Source organism: Panthera uncia (genome assembly GCF_023721935.1).
Source record: "Panthera uncia isolate 11264 chromosome C1 unlocalized genomic scaffold, Puncia_PCG_1.0 HiC_scaffold_4, whole genome shotgun sequence".
In the NCBI taxonomy this organism is placed as follows: Eukaryota; Metazoa; Chordata; class Mammalia; order Carnivora; family Felidae; genus Panthera; species Panthera uncia.
The window spans coordinates 100,822,110-100,846,655 of NW_026057585.1; the positions used below are offsets into that span (position 1 = coordinate 100,822,110).

Consider the following 24,546-nt stretch of genomic DNA (forward strand, 5'->3'; position numbering starts at 1 on the left):
TTCTTTTTAATATTTAAATTTATTTATCTATTTTGAGAGAGAGAGAGAGAGAGAAAGTGGAGGGGTAGAGAGAGAGAGAGAGAGAGAGAGAATCCCAAGCAGGCTCTGCACTCTTAGCACACAGCCCGGTGCAGGGCTGGAACCCACCACCCTGAGATCATGACCTGAGCTGAAACCAAGAGTCGGACTTGGTTTGACTGAGCCACCCAGGCGCCCCTTGGGAGGCCCTTCTGGTGGTGGCTGTGTGTGGTTGGCTGTGACAGGCGGCGGTAGGTGGCGGCAGGGTGCTGGGTGTCCCAGTCTAGCCCTGGCGCTCAGCCGTGTCCCCTGTGATCTGCCTCTTGCAGCCACACCTGCCGGGCCACCTGCCCGACCGCCACAGGAGAGAAAAGCTACCGCCTTTTTAGGAGCCGTGCCACCTTGGGACAGAAAGGGAAACTGAGTAATGCCATCACATGGGGGACGAGGCCCAGCCTGGCTGGGCCAGAGCCCAGAAGTGCCACCTCATCATAATGCAAGTGTCCCACCCAGCGTCACACCCACCCAACACTGGGACGTGCCCCGTGGCGGCCTTTGCTGGACAACTTCTTAGAAGAGATTTCATTTATTTGTACATCTTTTGCACTTTCCTATTGAAGACTTGAAAAGTTTGTCTTGATAAAAGTTGAGTGACGCGTGGAGGGGGTCTGACCTGCTACACTTAACGTCTCTCTCTGTCAACGGGCTCCAGACTGCAAGGGAAGATTCTAGAAGCCCTGCTGTTGCCCCATGGACTCGGTCCGCCTGGGCAGCCCTCATTGTGCTCCCGCCCACCCCATCCCGTCCATACTGCCCGACCACCCGTGTCCTGGCCCCCTGCTCCCTGGGGCTCTCCAGTGCTGGGTGGGTCAGGACTGGGGAGCAGCTGCCCAGCCCGAGGGTGGAGACCTCGGCTGATGCCCAGGGCAGGGGGTTATTCCACCCCCTTCCTCCCAGGGCTGGAGACCACCAGGTATGTGCTATCTGTGTGGGGGAGGGGGCCAGTCAGCAGGCGTCTGGCCCTGGCCCAGAGTGGCTTGCGGGCCCCAGACTCTGATCTGAGCAAGGCAGGCCTAGCATGTGCTCCTGGGAGGGAGGGGAAGAGCCTCCTAGAGCTGTTTTCTCGGCCTATGTGGGAAGGGGCTTGCTCTCTGCCGGGATGTGGTTAGCATCCTAGCGGGGAAGGTCACAGTGGCCCTGAGGGTGGCCCAGGAGACCCTGGTCCTGCCCTGTGCCCTGGGAGGCCCATCACACCCACCTCCAGGTAAACTCTCCCTGTTTGGTGTCATGGCCACAGATGCAAGGAAACAGGGCCACCCCTTGGAGCCTGGACTTCTCCCTGCCGTCCTGTCCCCAGAGAGGCCTCAATGTGGTCACTTGCCGCTGGGGCCTGTATCACAGCCGCCCTTGCTGTGTTATCAGATGGCCTGGGGAAAGAAAGCTCTGCTTGGAGACGGGGGACTGGACGCGATGACCCTCGAGCATCCCGGGCTTCCTGCCGGGAACACCCACTGTCTCCTGCGAGGGCCCCAGCAGACGGAGAGGAGCAGCCAGGCCAGGCCTGTCTGTGTCTGATGCTTCCTCTGCGCTCGCTCGGCCTGGAAGGAGGTTTCCCAGCCGTGGGTGGGTGGCTTCCTGGGGAAGTGCCCTGGGTATAGAATCCAGGATGGGGCCAGGATTTGGGGGCTTGTCTTGGGGCCTCTTGGGCAATCAGCCAGCCCTTACAGGGTCCCAGGACCCAGGTGTCCTCTGTAAATGGCTCTCTGTGCATCCCGGGAGGGCTGGGCCCCAAAACCTCTCCCATCTTGGTGTCCCCTCGCTTCAGCGTCTCTGAAAGCCCCCAAGGCTGATGCAGCGCAAGCACCGAGGTGGGGGCAGTGGGGAGCATCCAGAAGGTGGCCCGCCGGCTTCCAGGACACGTGCGCAGCAGCACTGGCCTCGCCTTCTGGGGAGGGCAGGGTCATCCCTGTCCGCTGTGGTTCCTCCAGTGCCACGTGCACGTGCTTGTGTCTTGTGGTCAGTGCCTCCTGCAAAGGCTCCTGGCTTGGGCCACGGGCGAGGTGAGCAGGTGAACCCCCTCCCCGGCAAGCCCTGTGATGCTCCCGTCCCAGACCTCTGGTCGGCCCTGTGGCTGGCCTCACTGGAACAGTGCTGCCCTTCCCTGGCCGCTGTGGATGGGCCCGGAGTGTCCAGCCGGGAGGCACACGGGGGCAGGGCAGGGGTCTGCATCCCTACTGTCTGGCCCCAAAGGCTGGTGGTCCCCCCTGCTGTCAGCCCTTCCTCCCCAGGAAGCCTCCCTCTGTGCCCCCCATCTTTGCCTCCATCCCAGACCTCCCCCTTGCCCTCGCCCCCCGGGGCCAGAGCCAGGCACCCACAGATGGCCAGATCTGGGAAGGGCTCAGCTCTCCGCAACCAGCGCCCCCTAGAGGCCCGGGATCGGGGGCTTTGGACAGTTGGGGAGTGGCTTTCTGGTCAGCTGGTTTGGGAGAGGAAAATGGATCTCAGACTGTTTTCTTCTTAGTTTATCAGTTCTCTCCAGCCAAGAGTGGTGGCGAGCGGGTGCGGTGTCCCCCGTCTTTGGCATCTTGCGGCTGGGTTTGGTTTTTGCTGCTGGCAGAATGAGGGTCTTTGTGTACGAGCAGAATCCTAAAGTGCCAGCCCGCATTTTTGTTTCCAGCCACCCTATTATTTAAACCAGTGCTGAGTAGGCTTTCTGTCAAGCCACCTTTGGGCCACGGGGGCTCCCAGGTGACGAGGGGAGCCTGGGCTGGACTGACCACGTCTGGAAGGTCCCCCCCGCCCCCCCGCACACGCCTGCCCCTGGAAGTGTGTCCCATGTGAGGAGACCCTCCCTGTAATTACGCCACCTTTGGGAGTTCCTTTGTTTTCTCCAACTTATGACCAAGGTCCTGCTGATACCCACAAGGGGTGCAGGTGCCTGCCCTCCTGCTCTCGGGGGGTTCCTTCCCAGGGTCCTCTGGGGCCTCCCCAGCCCAGACTGTGGCTGGATGAGCCTTGCCCCAGTGACACGGTAGCTCTTGCTCTCGTGTCAGGTCCCGCAGCTCTTGAGGGCTTGAGGGGGGGGTTCACGTAGAGGGTTGGCTCAGGGACAGGCACGCCTCCAGAGCTTGGGGTGGGAGTGGGGGACTTGGCCGAGAGGCGGGGGTCAGGTCATGGCCTGGCCATGGCCTCGGGTCCCCCCCCCAACACCTGCGGCTATTCTGTGCCCACTACCACCTCCGTCGAGGAAGCCGGCTCCTGCCCCATTTTCTCTTTCTGGAAGTTTACAGGTCGTGGTGCATCAGCCCAAAGTCATTGGCGTTGTGTTTTGGGTTTTTCTCTTAGTTTTCAGATTTTTTTTAAACAAAGTATTTTTTTAGGTGCGATAACCCAGAAAGGGCCCGTTGGGTGTGTGTGTATGTCCTGAACCCCTGACGTGGACAGGGGGGCCCAGCCCCCCTCGGCTCCTGTGTGCGGAGATGAGGGGGGGGTCCTGCTCCCTGTGTGTTGGAGCCATGAGGGTATGAGGGAGCAGATCCCCACGCAGGCTGGCATCTGGGCCAGCTAAGGGGGCCGGGCCCCTTGCCCTGGGTACACCCCCAGGCCAGCAAAGGAGCCTGGGTGAGTTGGGAGGGTCCCAGCCAGGGGGCTGGAGCTGGAAGCTGAGCCCCCGTGAGTGGCGACCCGTCTGGTCCCTGGCAGGACACGGGAGAGGCTGGACAGAGCCTGCAGCCGACACAATCCCCTTTACTTTGTACTCTGTGTGTATGTCTTTGTTTTCTGTGTTTTAATAAATCCTTTGGGAAAGGATAGAATCTGTGTTTTCCTAGATTCCCAATGATCTAGATGGGGGTGGGGGCTGGAGGCGGCAGAGGAACGTGGGGGATGGGGTGTCACCGGAAGCCAAACCACCTCCCCCCTGGGAAGACATGGCCTCATGAGGCCGAGGGGCTTGCCGGGAAAAGGGGGGCAAGGAGGTGTGGTGCCTGTCTCTCCCACTTGGACCCCAAACATAGACACAACGTGGCGTCAGGGAAACATGGAGCCCCCAGTGGCACCTCGTGGACCTTCCTGGACCCTGATCTCTCTGCACCCAGAGGCACAGCAGCCTCCCAGCAGCAGAGAATGTGTTGAGGGTAGTGGGGGGCACCCTTATCCTCAAATCACTTGGGATGTGGGGTGCCTCAGAGTCCCCAGTCTCTGCCTCTTCCCCAGGGCCCTTTTTCCCCATCCCTACCCTTTGCCCCAAGGTCAAGACTGGGGGGGCGGGAGGCGAGTGTGCCGGCCCCTGCAGGTGGCGGCCTTTTCCTCCCCTCCCCACTGCCCGCGGCCGGCCCCTGGAAAGGAGAGGAGCAGGAAGCCGCAGACCCCGACAGGCTGGGGTTTTATTTGTCATTCCATAAATACGGTGGCTGTGTCTCGCTGAGTGTCGTCTGGAGGCGCGAGGCATGAGGCAGTCTCTGCCTACGTAGGGAGTGCAGTTAGCGGAGGAGCCACAGTCATTAAAAAAAAGGGGGGAGAGAAGAAAAGCACATTATTTACATGACAGAAGACCGAGCAAGCCCCTCTGTCATTCCTCCGGACCTCGGATTTGCACTGGATCTGGGATGAGAAATGGGGGGGGGGGGGGCTCTGTGTGTCAGCAAGGGAGAAGGATCCCACCCCTGCTCCCAGAGTGGACCTCCTTTCCGTGCTGGGCATTCCCGGAGGGGGTCCCCTGGGGCAAACTGCCTCGAGGGGAGGGCCAGAGGCTGGGAGGCTTCCCTCGACCAGGCGGCCAGCGTAAACCCGTGCTGGGTCCCAGGCCACACTCCTCCAGGCCCCACCTCTGCCCAGCTTGTTTCCAGACTCTGTCCCCCCCGACTGCCACCCCACCAGACCTCTTCTAAGTCGGGGGCCTTCCCCCGGGAAGCAGAGCCGGGTCCTCCCCGCAGGTGGGTGTGGGAGAAATGACAGCTGAGAATCAGGCTGTGGACAGTGCCCCAGGACGGGGAGGCTGCCTGGGTCCTTGCCATGGGTATTTCGGCCTTGGCCCAGCTCCACTCTGGGGGCCCTCGTCTCCGTTTGGCAAATGTGGCCAACAGGGGACTGCCTTCCCAGGTGTGGCTCCCCATGAGGGGGGCAGCAGTGTGAAGGGGGCCCAGCAGCTCTCCCCAGTGAGGGGTGGGCAATCTGGTCCCTCAGTACGGGGGCTGCCTGGCCCAGAGCACCTGGTCCCTGCCTGTCTTGGGAGCTAGACACGCATCCCGTGTGGTGGTGGGCAGTGGCCACAGGCCAGGGGCCCCTGCCAGGATAGGCTCACCCCCTCCCCACACCCACAGTGTGCAGCTTATAGATTTGGTGATGAGCCCAGGGGCCTGGGCTGGGAGGGGGGAAGGTTCTAGACTCCAGGGTCAGCATAAAGGTCAGGAAGTTTGTGGCTTTCTCAGGCCTCAGCCCAGCCAGGGCTGGCCAGGAGGCTCTCTGAGGATGGCAGGGCGAAGCAGGACCGGGCATACCGGCTGCAGTGAAGGTGAGACTGTTGGCGGGGGAGGGGGAGGGGTGTCGAGGTGGGGCCAGCTGCTACCTGCTGGGACCGGAGACACAGAGGCACCCTACAGAGTGGGCTCCTGCCTCCAAATAGCCAGCAGAGGCTGGTACCTCAGGACTCCCGGCTGCAGGCCTGTGCCCTTCATCCTCCCAGCCGGGGGGCTGACGGTTCTGTCCTGTTCCGGGCTGGGGGGCGGGGGGTGGATGCATCGCCAGGAATGACTGGCTCCAGCCGTCCTGACCTCCTCACAGGGTGCATGTGGTGGTTCTGGGGTTGGTACTGCTGTCCGTCTGCCCGGGTAACCTGCTCTGGGCACCTAGACTTAGCACCCTAACGTGGGGTGCCTCACCCTGACCCGATCTGAGGCCTTGAAGAAGGCACTGCTCCAGGGGGAGGCTCCTGGGGCCTTTTCCTAGATCGTGGGGGCTTCTGCGGGATGTTCAGCCTCCCCAGCTCCCCTGCGCATGCAGCACGGAAAACCCCAGGGGCCTAAGTGTGTTCTCTCCGCAGACCCTGAGGCCACTACCCAGGCAGAGCAGAGGTGGGCCGCCTGGCATGTGGCCAGCCAGCGACCACAGTCTAGCTAAGTATGCATGACCTCAGGGCATTCTGGGGCAAGGACAGAGGGGCAGTGGGCAGGGCACCTGGAGAGGAGGGTAGGTGGGGCCCTGGAGGGACCTGGGCTGGAGCCTGCTCCTCAGGCCCCTCCCGAACGCTCAGGGCTGCTCTGGGCACGGGGATCGTCAACTGTGTGCAGGGAGGAAGCTGCCAGGGCGATGAGCGTGGTTAGAAACCCTCCCCCCCCCAACTTCCTGTGGACCCCAAACTGATAAGGAATCCCCCTGGATCTCTGCCCCTGCCAGCAAGGGTGGGGGTGGGGGTCGAGGGACAGCTTGGAAGGCCCCTTGGAGACCCGCTGGGGCAGGGGGTGGTGGAGAAGCGGGTGCAGAATGAATCTGAGGTCGGGCCCATGGTAAAGTATTGGGAGCCCTTGGCAAGAAGGGAGGTTGAGGGCCCCACCTGGGAGGCCCTGCCCAATGTCCAGTGTCCTGGCAGAGGGGCCACGGGAGGAGCCAGACCTGGTTTCCTCTTTCCCACCCCCAACACCAGGTGGGGGTGCTCAGCAGAGGAGAGGCCAGCCCTGCTGCCCCCAGCACCCGACCGGGTCTCGGCCTGGCCTGGACTCGGGGCGTCTCTGGGAAAGGCCGAGGCTGGGAGAAAACGTGGTGGTCTCTTCCAGGAGGGTGAGCAGGGCTGCAGGCGAGCTTGGACGGGACCGCGCCAACACCCTTCCCAGTCAGCGTGGTCTCCCCAGCACGGGTCAGAATTCCGTCCCGCGAAGCGGCGAATGGTGTCTTAGCAGCGACTTTTGAGATCTTTTCCCCGCAACATCTCGTGCCGCGTGATGTTTTCTTTTTGATGCAAACCACACCCCTGACTTGGCTTCAAAACAGCTTAAGCGAGCGAACAGAGAGACTGGGAGGGAAACAGAAACTGTCCGGGCAAGCGGCCGGGGGCTTCTTAGGATCTGTAGTCCTTTTTGCTGTAGGGTTTATTGCCCAAAATACTATCAATCTCGTGGATAATGGAAGACGACAGTTTTGGAAGGACCTGCGGGCAAGGACAAGGGCTAATCAGAATCCCACCAAAGAGACAGGACGGGCCTGTGGAGGAGGCTGGGTGACAGTCTTCCGGCCACTGCTGGCCCAGGCTTGTCCTGCCTCATCACATCAGCGTCCCGCTGAAGCCGATGGGGGCTATGCTGCTTTTGGGTTCCAGAAGGTCTGGGGCAGAGAGGAAGCCTGCCCTGGTACACGCTCTGCACCTCAAATGCCAGAACGTGCTAGAACTATGTCTGGCAGGCATAAAATACAGATTCCAGGGCCAGACACCGGATCTCCGCACCCCTAACCTACTTTTCCCAGCCTTCCCTATTTCAACCAACAGCAAGGCCACCCTTCCAGGTAACAAAACCCCACGGGCTAACTCTGACTGGACTCTCCCTCACCCTCAACGCGTCCTGAACATCTAGGAGCCAAGCAGCTGAGCTCGGGACCATCAACAGCCCTCCCCCAGGGGGCCCGCCGTCACTTCCCTGCGGGTTTTTCTGTTTCACCCCCTCCTGCTCCCTAAAGCCCTTCCCCCACTCAGCAGCCAGGGAGAGAGGGGTCCTGCCCCTCCTGTGCTCTTGGGGACTCCCGTCTCACCCAACACCTCCCAAGTCCTTAGTGCCCCAGGCGCTGCCCCACCCCCTCTGCTCCGGCCCACGCCCACCTGTGCCTCCTTTGCTCCCAGAATGCTTTTCCTCCAGTTAATTTGCACATCTCACTCCTCACCCTTCAAGCCTTTGCTCACGCGGCACTCTCTCAACAAGTCTACCCCCACGGCCCCCTTCAAACCGGGGCCCATGGCACCCCCACCCTGTTCTGTGCCCACTGGTGCCCCGGACCTTGCTCAATTTTTCCCCCACAGTGCTTGTCACCCTCATGTTCTAACTTCCTCATTTACTGTCCGCTGTGTGCTCTGAATTCAAGAGCAGGGCTTTTACTGGCTCAGTGACGTAGCCCAGACGCCCAGCACGGTGCCTGGCACATTGCAGGTGCCCGGCGAACACGTGCTGGACAAACGACGGAGCGGTACCTTGCGTTCAGCCCAAGGGCCGGGGGGTGGGGGGGACACACCCAGCAGCCCCCTCCCCGACCCACCTGTATCGCTCCAATGTTCTCCATTAGCTGGTCTGCACTGGAAGCACCCAGGAGCACGGAGCTGACTCCCTCGTTCCTTAGGCACCAGGCTGGGGCAGGAAGACCAGAGGTGAGGGGGACACACCCAGGGCAGGGGCCCTTTCTGGCTCCACCCTGTCCCTAACTGGGCCACACAGATCCAGCCTCTTGGTCATGGGGCTGAGGGTGCCCAGGAGGGTCCCCGTAGGCCTACAGCTCTGCATGCTGGGTTCTGCGGAAGCCCAGGCACCAACTGCTTGCGGGGGGGGGGGGGGGGGGGGCCCAAGTGCTCAGGGACCACCCCCCATTCTCTCCCCATGAATGTAAGGGCCCCATTGCCCATGGCTGCCTGATGGAGGGGTGGCCCCGGGGACCACGGGCAACCCTCCCCCTCTCCCCCCCAGCACGGTTACCTATGGCCAGCTGGGGGAGGGTGCAGCCCAGGCGCTCAGCTATGGCCTGCAGCTCCTTCAGCTTGGCCTGCTGGCGCCGGCCCTCCTCGCTCAGGATCTTGTCTTTCAGCCACTGGTAGCCCTGGTTGTGGGGGGGAGAAAGCACAGCCCACTGGTGAGGGCAGGTCACCTGGACCTCTGCGTGCAGACAGCTGGTGATTTGTGCCAAGGTAGCACCCCCACCCCTGCCTAACTGTGTCCCACTGCAGAACAGACCTGGGCAGGTGGAAGGATGGGGCCTGCTGAATCTGAAGCCAGAAGCTTCAGGGTCGCTGAGGCGGGGTCCCTGAGTCAGGACCGGGGGCCTGGCAAGCCCGGGGCGAAGTGGGGGTGGGGGAAGAGGAATGCTTTGGCCGTTGGCCCAGAGGACCCCTTCCCCAGGCTCTGGGGGAGCTGTGGTCTTACCTGCCCCCACCCCTGGGATTGCAATGCCTTCCAGGGAATCCCTGATCTCGGTGTGGATTGGGCGGGAGTGGGTGGGACAGGCCTTCCTGTCTTTGAACCCCAGGCAGGGGGGCTCCAGTGCTGGATCTGCCCTGACCTGAGTAGGCCTTTCTCTGCCTGCTTCTCATCCCCCAAACCCTGCATTTGGGAGACCCTCCTGAGTCCCCACTCCAGAGGCGTGTCTGCGTGGGGGGAACTTGTCCCAGGGGGTGGCCTCTGAGGGACAAATGAAGCAGCTCTGCAGCCCCCAGCCCAGAGGTCTCAGAGTTGGCCTAGAGAGTGTGTAGGGGGGTACCCGTCGTGGGAGGGGCCATCCCAAATAGCACAGGTGGTCCGCCCAGCCCACGTTGTCAATGCTGAACCCAGCTGGGGGTGGCGAGGGAGTGAAGGGGACCTTTCACCCAGGGGGCGCATCCCAAGAAGAGGACGGCCTTTCCGGAGGTGGGATCCGGCCAGCAAGGGCTCCAAGTTCGCTTTTCCTGGAACGGCCCCCACAAGGGCCCAGGGAAGCCCCGCCCAGACCCATTGCGGCGGCCCCGCCCCAAAGCCTCGTGGATCCAAAATGCCTGTCACGTGCCCGTCCCCTCCTCCCAGCCTGGCAGCTCTTTCACCTTTAAGGAGGCTCTTGAATAGGGCGGGATGCCACTGTCGTACTTTCCGGAAACGATGCCGCAGGCCAGAGGTGACCAGGTCATGGCGCCCACTCCTGGGAGAGGAAAGCCAGGCGACGTCAGGCCCGGGGTGGGCGGGGCTAGGGAGCGAGGAGGAGGAGGAGGAGGAGGAGGAGGAGGAGGAGGAGGAGGAGGGGCAGAGCGAGGAGGGGCGGAGCTAGGGAGCGAGGAGGTGCCGGGCGAGAGGAAGGGGCGGGGCAGGGGAGAAAGGACGGGACGGGGCGGGGGGGGGGGGAGCCCACCTATCTTGTGGAAGAGCTCCGGCAGCTGGACCTCCACCTTCTCGCGCTGGAACATGTGGTACTCGGCCTGCTCGCAGATGGGCGGGATCAGGTTGAATTGTCGGGCCACGGAATAGGCCTCCTATGAACGCAAATAGGACCGTGGATGGTCCCTGTCCGTCAGTGGGTCTGGGGGCTGCTCGGGCAGCATGGAGGAGACACAAAGACATCCCCAGGAAACAGCCGGCTCACCTGCTCTCCCCCCACACTCCTCCCCGGGGAAATTCACCGCTTTCCTGGGAAACCGGTAGCCTGTCCCCCTACCGTCTCTGCTGGGAAAACGGGATGGGACCCCAGCGTTGAAGGCATGGGGAGGATTCTGGCACTTATTGGCCAGGTGGTCTTGGGCAAGGAGCTCACCCCTCTGTGCCTCAGTTTCCCTGTATGTTGTGAGGGTCAAGTGAGCCAACGGCGTTCACAGCCTTCAGGAGGGCAGTGCCTGCCTGCTATGGTGTTACTGTTTTTATCATGATCATTATTCCAGGGCCCTGGCCCTGGGATGATGGTGGCAGTGTCAGGAAAATGCTACGTCAGGAGGAAACGTAGCATCAGCCCATTTCTGGGACTTGGAGCTCAAGGCCTGGACTCTGCAGACTCTCCCTCTGCTCCTACTGGATGGGTGTGAGCCAGGGCTGATGTCTCCTGACAAGATTCCTGGGGAAGCCCTGCCTGCCAGCATGAGAGGCCCTTTCCTCTTCGGTTTCAGACTCAGTTTTTGCATCTGTAAAATGGGAATAGGATACTGACACCTCAGAGAGCCCTGTTCTGGCTCCAGGCAGCTTCAGAGAAATAGCAAGTACTCATTAATGCTGTGAATGCCAAAGGCTGATTAAAATCACAGGCTCCTAGAGTTGTGTTGAACTTGAAAATTCTGCTTAATTTTTGTGATGAAGTAGAAATCTGGGGCTCACTAGAGGAGAACCCCCCCCCCGCCCCAAGGATACCGGGATGTGGGGAATTCTGGGAGAAGGGGCACGGGAAGGGCTGAGGCCGGGAGGGCCCTGGAGGCAGGGGTGGCAGGTCAGCCTCAGAGCCAGTCCTGGGAAGACCCGATCCCCAGGCCTCTGCTCTCCAACCTCTGAGGAGCACAGTGCCACCCCGCTGACCCTCCTGGGATACCCTGATACCAAGAGACATCTGCAGTCCTCTGTCCCTGATGGCTCCTGGAGGGAAATGACAAGGAAGGGGATGCTTTCCTGAAAGTGTGGGAAACGTGACGGATTAGGAGATGGAAGCCGGGCTCCCAACAGCAGCGCACATTCTGAGGCAGCCCAGGCCGGGCGCTACACCTGGGGACCCACCTCAGAGTGAGCTGGCTGACCTTGGGTGTGTTACTTAACCTCTCTGTGCCTCAGTATCCACATCTGAGAAACAGGATGACAGTAACGCTTCCTCCTAGGGCATTGGGAGGTTTCAATGGGAGTCAGTCCGCATGAGGCCCTCAAGTCTAACGGCAGCTGGGGCATCATGAGAGCTGGGTGCAAGTGGCTGGTACTGTTACTGCTGCCGAGCGCTGGCTGAGCTCTAGGTTCTCTGCTAAGAGCTTTGCAACTGTTCTCTCGGCCCTCAGAACAGCCTCCTGGGGGGTCATGCTAGCGGTCTTGTTCTACAGGTGCGAAAACCAAGGCTCAGAGAGGTGAGGCCATCTGTCCAGGGCCACACAGTGCTGGGATCCAAGTTAAGAGCACTGCCTACAGATGTGGCTGCCACAGGTTACCATACTGTCCCTCCCTGTAGTACCCAGTTGTCTGTGCCATCGGGACCAATGGCACTGAACGAGCCAGAGTCCTGGGTGTTCATCCCTAGAATGGGGCAGGGAACCCCATGGACACACATATGCCGAGAGGTCGCCGTACCATGATCTCCATGGAGCTCCAGCGTGACGTGCCCCAGTACATGGCCATCCCCTGGTTAATGACGTGGGTCATGGCGCGCACGGTCTCTGTCAGGAGAGAAGGGGACACTGCGGGTCGGGGGTGGGGTGACTGGGGGCATGGGGCCCAGCCTGGGGACATTCTGCAAAGACAGGTGGAGCAGGAGGTGGGGGGCTGCAAAGATGTCTTGCAAGCAATGTACTTCCTGGCTCCAGAGTCGGGTGTGGCTGGGGTTTCCAGGGACCACAGGAAAAAGGGAACCACAGCCCAAGCAGCTGGCCTTGAAAACAATTTCCCCCAGTAGTTACGAGTCTTACGGAATCTTTGAAAAATGGGTTCTAGATGGACGGTGGCATTTCTATGGCGGATTGGAGAGAGGAGGGAAAGGTGAGATCAGAGGATGTCATTCTAGACGGTGGAATGGTTGGGGGGGTGCGTCTCTAGTCTGGGGACGGATCACATTGGCAGAGGGCAACAGGAAGTTGCCTGTTTCGAGTCCCCCCCGCTTTGGGGTGTCCCAGGTTCTCCCTGGGATCTGGAGGACTGAATAGAGAGGTAATAATGGCATCCGTCCGGACAGCGGGCAGGGTGGGGCCCTGGATGGTTCCAGATGTGTCCCCAAGAGCCGGAAGTGGACATGGAAAGCCCTGTCTGTATCTGTCCCGGATTCTCAAACCAGCCCAGGAGCAGGCAAGGGACCCTCGCCCCGGCTACACGATACACTCTTTCTAGTACTCAAAAAAGTTTTTGAGAGATGAAAATCTGCCACTCATAGTCTCCCTACTGCTCCCGCACCAGGCTGTTTCAGCCCACGGGGATGCTGTGGTGTTAACAACATACTTGGCCTCGAATTTAAAGACCTCAAATGTCTCTCAGCTTTGCGGGGAGAAGGGCTGCGTCGTCAGACTCCTTGCTGGTCCCATACAGTGCTTGCAAGTCTCACTCCCACAGGCAGGGCAGGAAGGGGGGCTCAAGAACAAGTGTCTGTCAAAACGAAGCGGCAACCTTGACCCCTGGAAGTCCTGTCTCTCCCCAGGTGGCTTGCTCATCGGCTGCCGACATGGCGGGGGGCTGGGGGGCCCCTGAAGATGGCAGGGGGGTGGGAGCCGGAGGAAGGAAGGAGAATGCGGGCTTTGTTCACCCAAGCTCCCCCTTGAATGGCACAGACCCTCGGGCACCTTCTCCCGCAGAGAACAGCACCTCTGTTTTGGGGTGTCGTCCCCCCCCATCCCGGGTCCCTGAGCGCCCCTTCGGCCGAGGTCCCCTCTTTCGGTAGAAAGCTAAGGTAGCTGGGGCTTCTGGGGTGTTGGTCTTGGGGCAGGCACGCCCAGGGCCCCCGAAAAATCACACCTCGCCTTCCAGGCCTTTAGGCCGACCCCTGCCCTCTCCTTCCTTCCAAGGTCGGGGACTGGGCTCCTCTCTGCCCATCCTCGGGAGGAGGCTGGCAGGGAGGCCCGAAGCCCCGCCCCAACCCCCAGGGACCACCGACAGGCTGCCCGGTTTGACTGCCCACACCACTCGATGCCAAGGGGGACAGCTCTTGTCGGAAAGCCCGGGGGGCCCGGGAAGATATCTGCCCACACCCAAGGCCAAGCTCAGGCTTCTGGCCGCTGTCCTTGTCGGCTTCCTCAGAAACACTCCTAGGGTCCCCTGTGACCATGCAGTGTAACCGCTGATTCTTTTCAGCCACGGCCTCGGCCCACATGCCAGAGAGGGAAGCGGACACCCTCGTTCCCCAGCCTGGCTCCCTCTCATCCCTCAGCACAGCTGTCTCCTCACCCGGGAAATGGCACGATACACTGAAGCACCCCTTCTTCCATGCAGAGAGGGGGTCCGCCGGGTGCCTGGGGGGCGGGGCGGGCCACCGGGGCAGCAGCCCGCCGGAGCCTGCGACCAGCTTGAGAGAGAAGGGGTCCCGGGCACGGCTGGCCGGGTGGCCGGCCCACACACGGGAGTCTGGCACTCTGAGCTTCTGCCCAAGCCAATGTCAGCGGCCCCAGATGCAGGGACCACTGGGGACAACTGTCCCGCACCTCGATATTTAATGCCGGCCGGCAGCAGCAGGAGGGCCCGATCCTTCCAGCTGCTGCCAGAACCCACAGTACCTCCTGCCTCGTCACAAATAATACATGGGAGGGGTCAGGTGGCAGCACCAGTTGGCAGGCAGGCGCCCTCCCACTGTGGGACACAGCCCGGCTCCCAGGGAGACCACGGCCTGCCCTGGGGCGGCCCTTAGCTCGGGGGCAGGCAGAGCCCACGCCAGGTCTCAGGGTTTGGCCTGCTCGCGTAGGTATCGTGCAAGGAGGCCAGTGACCGCGTTTTGATGGAGGGGTGGGGCTGCGTGGCAGGGGGCGAGAGCGGCAGGTGGCCCAGCCCGCCCAGGGGACATGAGCACCACGCGCAGCCACGATGCTCGTGGAGGAGGCCACGTGCCGTGACGGGGCAGCTGGCCACCGGTGTGTTTTGCTTCTGCTTGAGGCAGGAGCTTAGCAGACGTGACCTACAACGTTAAGACGCGCTGGAGGCCGCTCGTCCTAGGGATCCCCCCTGTGTTGACTCCTGTGGGCCCCTGGTCTCCCCAACCCTCTCCCAGACCATCCAGGGTCAAGGTTTCAGGCGCCCATCCCAGCATCCTCAAATCAAGAGGAGCCCTGGTGGACAGACAGCCGGCCTCAAGGATCACGGCAGTGCAAGGCGGGGGGGGGGGGGGGGGGGGGCGGGGGGGGGGGGGGGGGGGGGGGGGGGGGGGGGGGCGGGGGGGGCAGGAGAAATGAAATGGCAGCGCTGGCCAGGCGGGGGTGAGGGCGGGGGCTCCACACTGCTTTGCTTTTCCTTCACTTGCAAGATGTTCTCATAGGGTGCTTATTTTTCCTTTATGCATTTTATGGAGAAGTTTGTCTTGGGGGGAAAGAGAGTAGTGTAAATAAAAACACTGTCTCATAAAATGCAGCTTGGACACAGGAGTCAATAGTCGGGCTAAGGGTACTGTGTACCTTCTATGATGAATGTCCTTGACTTGGAGGAACTAAATGGGTCCCCTGGTGATAAAGAAAGATTTAAAGAGACCAGAGTTTATAGCTGTGGGAACACGGACAGGCGCGGCATGACAGAGAGCGTGGGGAGGGGACGCACAAATCTTCCCAGAATACTCATTTTGTTTAAAGACAAAAAAACGAAAAGACAAAAACCAAACAGACCACACAGACCCCACACGCAAATATATACACGCACGCGTGCACGGTATATATAGAAACAAATGAAGAAAAAATAACTCGAACACAACTTCATTTTCCAAATCCCTGAAGCAGCAAAGCACAAATGAGGAGCCTGAAGCAGGAATGGCGGGGGGGGGGGGGGGGGTGGGGGTGGTGATGGGAGGGCGGAGATGGCGGGAGAGGAAAGAATAAATACGCGGCAAAGAAACCAAAACTGCTTTTCAAAGCACCGCTCCTCTAAGTAACAATTTACCTCTCAGAGCAAGAGGCCCCTAAAGCCTCCCGGCAGAACGGGAGTATGACTGAAAAGAACACAGCAGTTGCAAACAGCCATCGTATCGTGACTTCATTTAGCTACGAAATAGTAAGAGCTGAGAGGAGAGAACATTCCACTCGGTTCTGAACCCGGGAGGGGGCGTAGAGCCCGCACAGATCAGGTGCATATGGACCCAAGGCCAGGACGGGGACTCGGGGACTCCGCCTGGAGGTGCCAGCCCCCCCCCCCCCCCCCCGCCCGCCCCCAGCAGCCGGGAGGCCTGGGTGCCCCGCGGAGAACCCACCTTCCATGGGCGTGTTGGGGTCCGGGCGGTTGGCAAACACCACATCCACGTACTCCAACTGGAGCCGCTCCAGTGAGGCTTTCAGACCTGGGGGGAGGAGTCAGGAGGGGTGGTCACCGTCTTCACTGACACTGCTGGGCCCTCGCCCGCGCCCGCGCACCTGCGTGCGGCACAGGGAGCAAGAGGTCCCAGGCACCCGGAGCCGTCACACGGCGTGGGGACCCATGTGGGCAGGCGCCACCGGAGGTGAAGAAAAGCCAGGACCTAAGTGGGTGCACGCCCCAAAGCGGGGGGTCGTGTGGTCGGGTCCACAGGCCAATGCTCTGTGACTGCACGAAGGGGTGCCCTCCTGCACGCCCTGGGGGCCCACACTCCCGCACGGAGTGGGAGCTGCATCCCTGTCCACGCACCAAAGGCGCAGATCACCAGTGAGCGCTGAGCAAGGGCTCAGAGCAGAGCCGCACAGAGCCTGCTGGGGCTGCGGGGGCCGCAGCAAAGCCCCCTAATCGTGTGATTCTTAAAGGGACGGGTGTGTCATCTGGGAGCCCAGGTGGAAAAAGGCACAAAGATGACACAAGTATAGGATAAGCGGGACAGCCTACCCGACCCCTCTCTCTCTCCCTCCCCCCCTCCCTGCCTCTCTCTCTCTCTCTTTCTCTCACTTGTGCACAGTGCACCTGGCTGTGTCTGCACCTTTCCTGGGTTCTTCCCAGCCCTCCCCCAAATCCCAGAGGTGGCCACTCTTCCCACACCCATTTTACAGATGTTGCCACAGAGGCTTGGGGAAGTGATGTCCCTTGCTCAGGACCACCAGTCAGCATGGGGCCCGGCCCAGGCCTGTCTTGTCTTCCCCAGGACCACAATGCCCATCTGAAGGCGGTGGTGCCCTGCTCTGGTGACTCGGAGGCTGGGTGGAAGGAGAGGGTGGGACCAGAGCGCGGGGCATCTCCAGGCCTAGGCCTGCTCGTGTGGCTGGTGGGCGGGGGCACTCTGTGTCCTTCACTTGGGCATCTGCAGGAGGCTCCGTGGGTTCAGGGGCCGTGTGGGGCCAGCGCGCCTCCCTCACCTTCTATTATGTGCTTCCTGGAAAGGCCCCTCTCGGTCTCCGCTCTGAAAAACAGCACAACAGCGTGTGTGATGTTGCAAGCGGTTTTGGGGGAAATGTTCATGATGCAACGTTAGGCCAAGAAAAGTAGGTCAGTGAGTGCCACGTGCATCTGATTCCACTTGGGAGACAAACCACAGGCTCCAGGGGTGCGTTCATGCAGCCAGGAGGAGGGGCGCTGCCCCGCCGGCCTGGGGGAGTGGGGGTGGATGCAGGGGGAGGGGTCTCCGGGTTCCGATCGGCCCTTCTGTTTTGCTTAGATTTTTTTTTTTTTTTAAGTGAAGAATGAATCATATTTATAATTCCTAGGAAGCCGATTTGGTCCGGTCCTAGAGACAATGAGGGGCCAGACCGCTGGAAACGGGCAGGGGTGGTCTGTGGCCAGGGAAGGTAGCACGTGGTTGAGACAGTCCACGAATTTTCTAGGTTTTCCAGAGTTTTGGGGATGTTACCCCTGTAATCAGAAAAAGAAAAAAAACAAAAACCAAGCCCATGAAGGTAAAAAATACAAATGAAACAAGGTTTGAGTAAAAGGCAACTCAGCCGAAGCTGCTTTTCCAGGACTTGATGTCCCTCAGTGGGGCTGGGCACCGGCCGGGGCAGACGGCTGCACAAACCCCCCCCCCCCCCCGGGAGAGCCTCCGATTCGGGGCCATGGCTGCTGACCCCTGGCCCCGGCCCGGGAGCATGCCTGTGCTGCACCTACTTTCCTCCCCAGAAGATCTTGGTGGTGATGACCAGGCTGGACCGTCTGCGAACAGAAGAAGAGGGGTGTTACTGGACATAGCTGGGGTGGGGAGGGGTGTCTTCAGTTTACAAAGAGGGTCCTAAACACCCTTCTCATCTGGGAGCACGGGGTGTGAAAAGGGTGCTTCGAGATCATTTCATGTTTGCCGTGTGCGAGCCCGGGGTCCTGGGGCTCCCCGCTGAGCCAGGAGACAAGCCACAGACGCAACTAACTCATCTTGAAGTTGGGCAGTGGGGGCCGGGGGGGGGTAATGGAGTCTCACGCACCAGACCAGAGCCCAGAGCAGGACACACACTGGGGGGTGCAGGGAGCACGCTCCCAGGAGGTCAATGCAGGGGCTGCAGCAGAAGGAGGGGCTCCAGTGGGGATGCCGAAGGCGAGGGGCCAAGCAGGCTGGCTCTTCCCCTACAGGCCGGAGACAGGCTTTCAGAAAGCGGTTTGTGGGACGGCCTTGGGGAGAGCCTGGGGCATCCGGAGGGAGAGACAGGTGGGTGGCGCAGGACCGCAGGACCCGGGGTGTGAGGGAGCTGGTGTGTGGGGTGATGGAAAGCCCCGAGGGAAAGGAATAGATTCGGGCCTCCTGCTGTGAATCCACAAGAGGCAGGAGCTGACACCTGTTTGGTCCTGGAGGGATGAGCAGGGATAAGGATGGAGCCTCCAGGCCACATCTCATCAAGACCCTTCCCAGGGGAGGGGGTGCCCGGGTCCCCTGTGGTTGTGTTTTCCTCCCTTGGAAGCAGGGGGGCTGCTCAGGAAATAGCTCCTCAAAGTCAGAAGCTGTGGCCCCCTTGAGCTCCGTCTCCAGGCAGGGGGTGACTGGATATGCATTTCCCGAGGTATTCACCTAAGACCTAAAGAGGGGACCCACTAATACATGCGATTTCCTTTAATTACTGCGTGAGGAGGAATTTTGTGATGAATTAGAGCCGAGAAGAAACAAACAGCTCCGTTGGGACAAGAGGAAGGGTGTCTGTCATCTGTCCCCAGGGGGTTTTGCACTCGCTGGCGGGGGAGGGTGGGGGGGGGGGGGGGTGGGGTTGGGGGGCAGCTTTACAACAGCTTCTGCTGTTTCTGAAAATAAACACATGCAGGCCTCAAGGGGCCCCCAAGTGCAGGCGAGTGCCCAGCCCCGTCTGTCCTGGGGAGGGTGGAACCCTCAGGCTTCTGAGCGCCTTGTGGGAGGGCCTGAGCAGCTTGTGGGGGGACCCCAGCCACAAGGGCCACCACTCCCCAGACAAGTGTGATGGCCCTTAGCTGGCCAGCCGTTTGACAGACTCAGGCCCTCGAGCCTCAGGACAGCCCTGCCAGGGAGGCCAGACGTGGTCCCTTTACAGGTAGGGCCAGTGGCAAAGGGTGGAGTCCAAGTCCGGAGAAGGATGTCCCTCTCCTCAGTGGCTATACCCTCTGCCTTACCCGGGCCATCCGGGAAGTCCTCATGTCCAGATCTTTTTGGCCTGACACAAATCAGAGCGCAACCTAGTTCCCTGGCCCCCTGAATCCCTGCTGGACCAGAGGTAGAGATCAGAGGCAGAGGAGCAGAGTCAGGGGCACAAGGACTACCCCCCCCCACCCCGCTCGACTCCCCCCTCAAGCAGAGATGCCTCTGGTCTTGGGGAACGGAGTTTGGCACCTCACTTGGTGACTCAGCCGAAGCTTCCCGCCTCACCACAGCATCCCCCATCACGGTGTGAATGCTCTCTACCCCTGGAGGCAGCCCGGGGCTGGAATATTCTCCCCAGTGAGAACAGTTCTGAGAAGTTCCAGGCTTTCGAAGGACTGGCCGGCTGCCCAAGGGCCAATGAGGCCTCACTGAGCACTCCACTGGGCAATAGGAAAGAGCAGCTTCGGGGCCCTAGCCGGAGCTCGCCCAGGACCCAGCACGCATCTGTCCCTCACGGTGCCCTCCTCCCTCCCACCTGCCTTTTCCACGCTTTTCCCTGTGTGCGCCCTGGACACTGACCAGAGAGAGAACAGGGTAATTACCTCCATCCCTTCTTCTTGATGATGTTTCCTAATACCACTTCAGCCCTGCAGGAAAGACCGAGATACGGGGATTTCATTACAGTGCGACAAAAACGTTAAACCTCGCCCCTACCATGACAATGGGCCACTTGGTCCCCTCTGTGGAAATGCCACTGGGGCCACAGAGCCAGGCTGTTCATGCTCGCCTTGCCTTGGACACTTCATTCCAGAACGAGGAGAGAGCCTGCGAGCGGCTGTCACCCCCCATGAAGGTGGCCGTGAGCGGTGCCCCTGCAGGAGCCTGTACAAGCAGACGGCTCCAGCTCTCACAGAGAAGGAAGGGGCTGATGTCCTGTTGGTGAGGCCTGCCGTATCCCGTTTCCCTGGCCTGCTGGAAATTCACCGGGGAAGATGTTTGGCAACGTTCCGTGGGTGAAGTTTCCAGAGAAGTGTCTATATATTTTTTAAAAAGGTAAATTATTCATCAAGTGCATCCTCTCTTTTCAGAGACGATCAACATGTATTCAGGGCCAGGGGCTGAATTTCCAGCAGGGTGCATGCGTGTGTGTGTGTTCACGTGTGTGGGTGCGTGCATCTCTCTTGTTTCTTGCTTTTGAATGCTAAAGAGACAAACGCCATGAGGACTGCTCTCTGTTCTTTTTGGCGTCACTCTGGCCCTGCACCAAACCTGGGCTAGCGGGGGTCACGGGCGGGGCTGTTCCAGCCTTGCCTGGCACTGTAGCGCTGGCTTAACTTTTAAGAACTTTCTGCTTGTAGCGAAATGTTTCTGAGTAAAAACAACAGACGGAGAATGATCCATACCCAGTGCTACATTCCAATTATAAAAGCGCCTGAGTCATCCACTCAGAAATAATGGGCTCTAATTTGCAAGCTGTTCAGCATACATTCTGAATGCTCGTCATTCGTGGTCAAGACGTACAGAAATTCACTCAGCCCTGGGCCTCTTCCTTTTATTCCTTGGCCCCTCATTTGTGGGACAAAAGATGAGGAAAGGAGGAAGGGAGAAAAATGAGGAGTGGTCCTGGGGTTGCAGGAGCTGTAGACCATCGGCTAATCAAAGCCTGTTGCTTGTGGCTGTGAATTCTTGTGGCCCTGCATTTGGGAAGCCTGACATCTGCTTGGGGCTGGGGTGGGGGGGGCGGTGGTGGAGCGGGTACAGAAATCCTGCAGCTCTCTGGTAAGCGCCCAAATTAGCATCAGCATAAGAAGCAGGGGGCTCAGCAAAATATGTGCTTGGCATTCCGGTTAGCAAGAGGGACGGTGCCTGGCCCAGAAGCCACCGGAGGAGCCCGGCAGCCCCCCCACCGCCCCCCAGAACAGCTTCTTCTGGCCTGTCCCTTGCTTCCCGTGTGGGTCACTGCTGGCACCATGCCACTGATGGGACTGAGGGCTGGACTGAGAAGGAGCCGCAGAGGCGTGCGGAGGAGAGGACAGGATGAGGGCAGTGGGCTCCAGGGGTAACAATAACCCACCGGAAGCTGCTCTGAGTCCCCGGCTGCCGGCAAGGGGCTCCGAGAGGCCCTGAGGCTGCCAGATACCCAGTGCGTTTGCCCTGCTATGCCAGCCCTGGGTGTCCAGTTCTTCGGGGGGAGTGAAGACAGGGACACAGGGAGTGTGGCGGCTGTGGAGTGGGGTGTGCAAGGCTTGTACACGGGGCCAGGCCATCTGGAGCCCGAGAAGGCTGCCTGGAGCTGTCTCCCGCATGCTCTCATGGGCAGCGAAACCAAGGCAGGAGCAGGGCCAGGGAACGCCTGCGGGCCTGGCATCCGCATCGGGCTTTTCTACCTCTGACCCTTTGCTTGGTTCATCTGTCTGGAAAGCATTTCACTTTGATGGGAAGAAGCTGCCAGCAGGGAGGGGTTAGGAGGGGGCTGTAGCACCGGGGGGGGGGGGCAGAGGGCTGCTGACAGGGACTGAGGAGATCTGGGGGTCCCAGTGCAGGTTCCTGGGGCTGTCAGATCCTCAGACCCTGGGTTGAGACTTGAGAAAACGCCCTGCTGGGTCCCTGATTCTCAGAGCTCTGGGCCCCAACTCAAGCCGCAGGTAAGAACCCAGAGCCCTCAAGGCAGGTGCTGGCCCCGCAGCAGCCACGGTGCACAGCCAGCCAGGCTGCAGCCGACCCAGCTGATGGGAACTTGGCTCGCCCCAGGCAGGAGGGGCCAGAGGGAGGACGAACAGAGAGCCAACAGATGACTTCACAAACAAAAGCTGACTTTTGGAAACCCGATGCAGGAGAGTGGATGATTTGATTACAGCTAGTCTTTAAAACTGAAGCCAGCAGCCTTGGCTGAAGAGGGCTTTTACATAATTGAGTAGGGAAGTTCACTGCCAAGATGGGAAGTGCTTCCTACAGTGCTCGGCTGGCCAGACTCTGCTCCCCCCAGCTCGAGAGGCCCTGCCGTTCCCTGCAGCCCTCACTGTACCATTAAGACGTGGGAATGTCAGGCATGTGGCGCTGGCCGCAGGAGCGCGGGGGACGGACGACAGCTTAATCAGGCTCTGGCCCAGCACAGCATCTCAGGCACCAGAGGGACTGTGGTCCTCTCTGTGTTTGGATACATGGGGAGTTTAGTAAGTGACCGGTGTCCCAGTGTTCTGCAATTCTGGCCCCATGCAAACAACACCTTCTGAAGCCACTTAGACTTTAGAAAAGCAGGCAGAGTGGGAGGCCCATTTGTGGACGTTTGGGAACAAGGACCGGAGTACCAGCAGCTCTGGTTCTTCCCAGGGAAGCCAGGGCCTGCACCACACTTTCCCCACGAGAAAAGACACGTACTTGCCCGCCGCGTAGACTTCTGCAGTATCGAAGAGGTTGATGCCATTGTCGTAGGCCAAGGTCATCAGCTGCTCTGCTATCTGAAATGAGAAAACCAGGCCGCTAGTGTCCTGCCAGGCTGGGGGGCGTGCCTGGGGTTCCAGGGCATCGCCTCGTGGCTGGGGGGTCCCCTGTCCTGCCAGGGCTGGGGGGTCCAGGCCCTGCACCCGGGGCTCCGTTCGGCCTCTCCTGCCGAGGGACAGGCATGGAGGCAGCTCTCAGCAGCGGACCCACAAGAAGGAACAGCTTATGGGTTGCGAGTTTCAGGCAAGCGGGACTCTTACCTGTTGGGTCATCACAAAGCTTAGCACCTATACCAGGTTGAACACAGCCCCCCCGACAGGAGGGCGATAGATCCGGGGGGCGGGGCGGGAAATGAATACGTTTTTAAAGCTACGGCTACGACGTGTCCTGTGGCTGGCCGCATGCCCGATGCCTTCCCAGCAACCACACGAGGATGATGTTACTACTGTTTGCAGGTGGAGGAAATGCCACCCTCGGCCGGCAGGCACGCTGGCCTCACGGGAGGCCAGAGTTTGCTGCCCAGGCTGGTCTAAGTATGAGCTCGCGCTTCAGCAGCAGTGACCCACTGGGAGTGGGGGTGAGGCTCGAGCAGCCGGGGGAGGCCCCCCTGCCATCAGCAGTCCCCCCACGCTGCAGCGGAGAACTCTGCCGGTCCTCTGGACAGCGCAGGTGTCCCTTTGAGAGTCGTGGAGGCGAAACTCCCCCGCCCCTCACTCCTCAAAGCTCAGCTCGGGTGCCGAGCCTGCGTGCCCAGCTGCCCAGGGTGGGCTCGGTAACACTCCACAACCCTCAAAACCCGTAGGACGAACAGCCAGCCACATTTGGGTTTGCAGAGATTCTCTCCATACCGGACTCAGAAGCCCCACGGGCCGGACAGGTATGGAGGGTGAGGCCGGTGGCCGGTGGGGAACCCACACTCCGTCTCTGCCCCTGGGAAGGCAGCTCAGCGTGACCACACTCCTTGAGTTTTTTCAAGAGAAGCCAGAGATCCAGGGAATTTGGGGGTGGTAAAAATTTCCTGATTTTTCAAACGTGGGCAAGGAACCCCAAATATTTCTGATACTGAGCAGGCCAAAGCTAACTCCCATCAGTCAGCAGCTGTCATTTGAGTCAGAAAGCCCAGGGGGTGGTAAGGCTGTCCGCGGGGGATTTTTTGGATCCACCTGCAGGGCTGTCGGCTTCACTGGCACTTAAGTGTGATCATGCTGTCGGGAGGCGTCCGGGCGCCCTCCCGGAGCCTCCCCCAAACCCCCATGCATCTCTCTCCACCTCGGGGGTCGCTTTCTTGCTCTTCAGCGCTCCAGGCACAGCAGGCTCCCTCACCAGTTCGTCTTGTCTTCATCCAGACTTTTCCGGGGTGCGTCCCGCCAAGCTGCCCGAGCTCTGCCCGGGAGAGCACCCAGCGCTGGGCCCAGGCAGGGTTATACAGACGGTTTGGGGGTGACGCTGCCTCCTGGGGAGGGTTCTGAGCCGAGGTGACTCAGGGCCAGGGCTTTTATTTTGATACTTCAGACACTGCCCACTGTGGATATTCTGCTCTCTGCTCTTCGCACGCTACATCTTGGAAATCAACCCAAACTAGTTAAAACGATTTAAAAACCGTGGTCAAATATGCGTAACATAAAATTTACCACTTTAACCTTTTTAGTATACAGTTCTGTGACATTAAGTACATGCATGTTGTACAGCCATCACCCCCGCCCACTTCCAGAACTTTCTCATCTCCCCAAACAGAAACTCTGTTCTCACGACACACTAACTTTCCATGCCTCCCTCCCCCCCAGCCCCTTGGTGCCCACCCATCTATTCTCCGTTTCTATATTTTTGACTCCCCTAGTTACCCCATATGAGTGGAGTCTCACACTGTCTTTCTGTGACTGGCTGGCTTATCTCATTAGCTTGGTGCCTTTAAGGTTCCTCCATGTCGTAGTGTGGGTCAGGATTTACACGGCTGGGCTTTGAAGGATGGTTAGGAGTTTGTCAGGCAGGAAGGGGGAGAGTAAGTGGAGGGGGGTGGTAGAAGGAGGGTAGCTTGCTGTGTCTTGTCCTTCCTGTGCGCAGGTCCAACACCTGGGCCTCCTCCTTGCCCAGCTTTCTCTTACT

General features: G+C 60.2%; 2 protein-coding genes across 7 annotated transcripts in view; one reads left to right on the forward strand and one right to left on the reverse strand.

Moving 5' to 3' along the window:
• The window catches only part of CHD5 (chromodomain helicase DNA binding protein 5), a 56,507-nt gene extending 55,827 nt beyond the window's left edge, over window positions 1–680 (forward strand). The window contains 1 exon segment of the mRNA XM_049618199.1: window positions 348–680. The gene's annotated coding sequence lies outside the window, so the exon portion shown is untranslated.
• Window positions 681–5,064: 4,384 nt separating this feature from the next.
• Window positions 5,065–24,546, reverse strand: part of KCNAB2 (potassium voltage-gated channel subfamily A regulatory beta subunit 2) — an 84,719-nt gene continuing 65,237 nt past the window's right edge. For all 6 annotated transcript variants that reach the window (XM_049618201.1, XM_049618200.1, XM_049618202.1 and 3 more), the window contains 11 exons: window positions 22,381–22,460; window positions 19,605–19,649; window positions 17,580–17,624; window positions 16,835–16,878; window positions 15,769–15,855; window positions 11,976–12,061; window positions 10,081–10,201; window positions 9,779–9,873; window positions 8,685–8,805; window positions 8,254–8,342; window positions 5,065–7,159 (listed from right to left, as the gene is read on the reverse strand). In XM_049618201.1, the coding sequence (XP_049474158.1) occupies window positions 7,070–7,159; window positions 8,254–8,342; window positions 8,685–8,805; window positions 9,779–9,873; window positions 10,081–10,201; window positions 11,976–12,061; window positions 15,769–15,855; window positions 16,835–16,878; window positions 17,580–17,624; window positions 19,605–19,649; window positions 22,381–22,460 (903 nt within the window). In that variant the 3' untranslated portion in view covers window positions 5,065–7,069. The remainder of the gene's footprint in view (window positions 7,160–8,253; window positions 8,343–8,684; window positions 8,806–9,778; window positions 9,874–10,080; window positions 10,202–11,975; window positions 12,062–15,768; window positions 15,856–16,834; window positions 16,879–17,579; window positions 17,625–19,604; window positions 19,650–22,380; window positions 22,461–24,546) is intronic.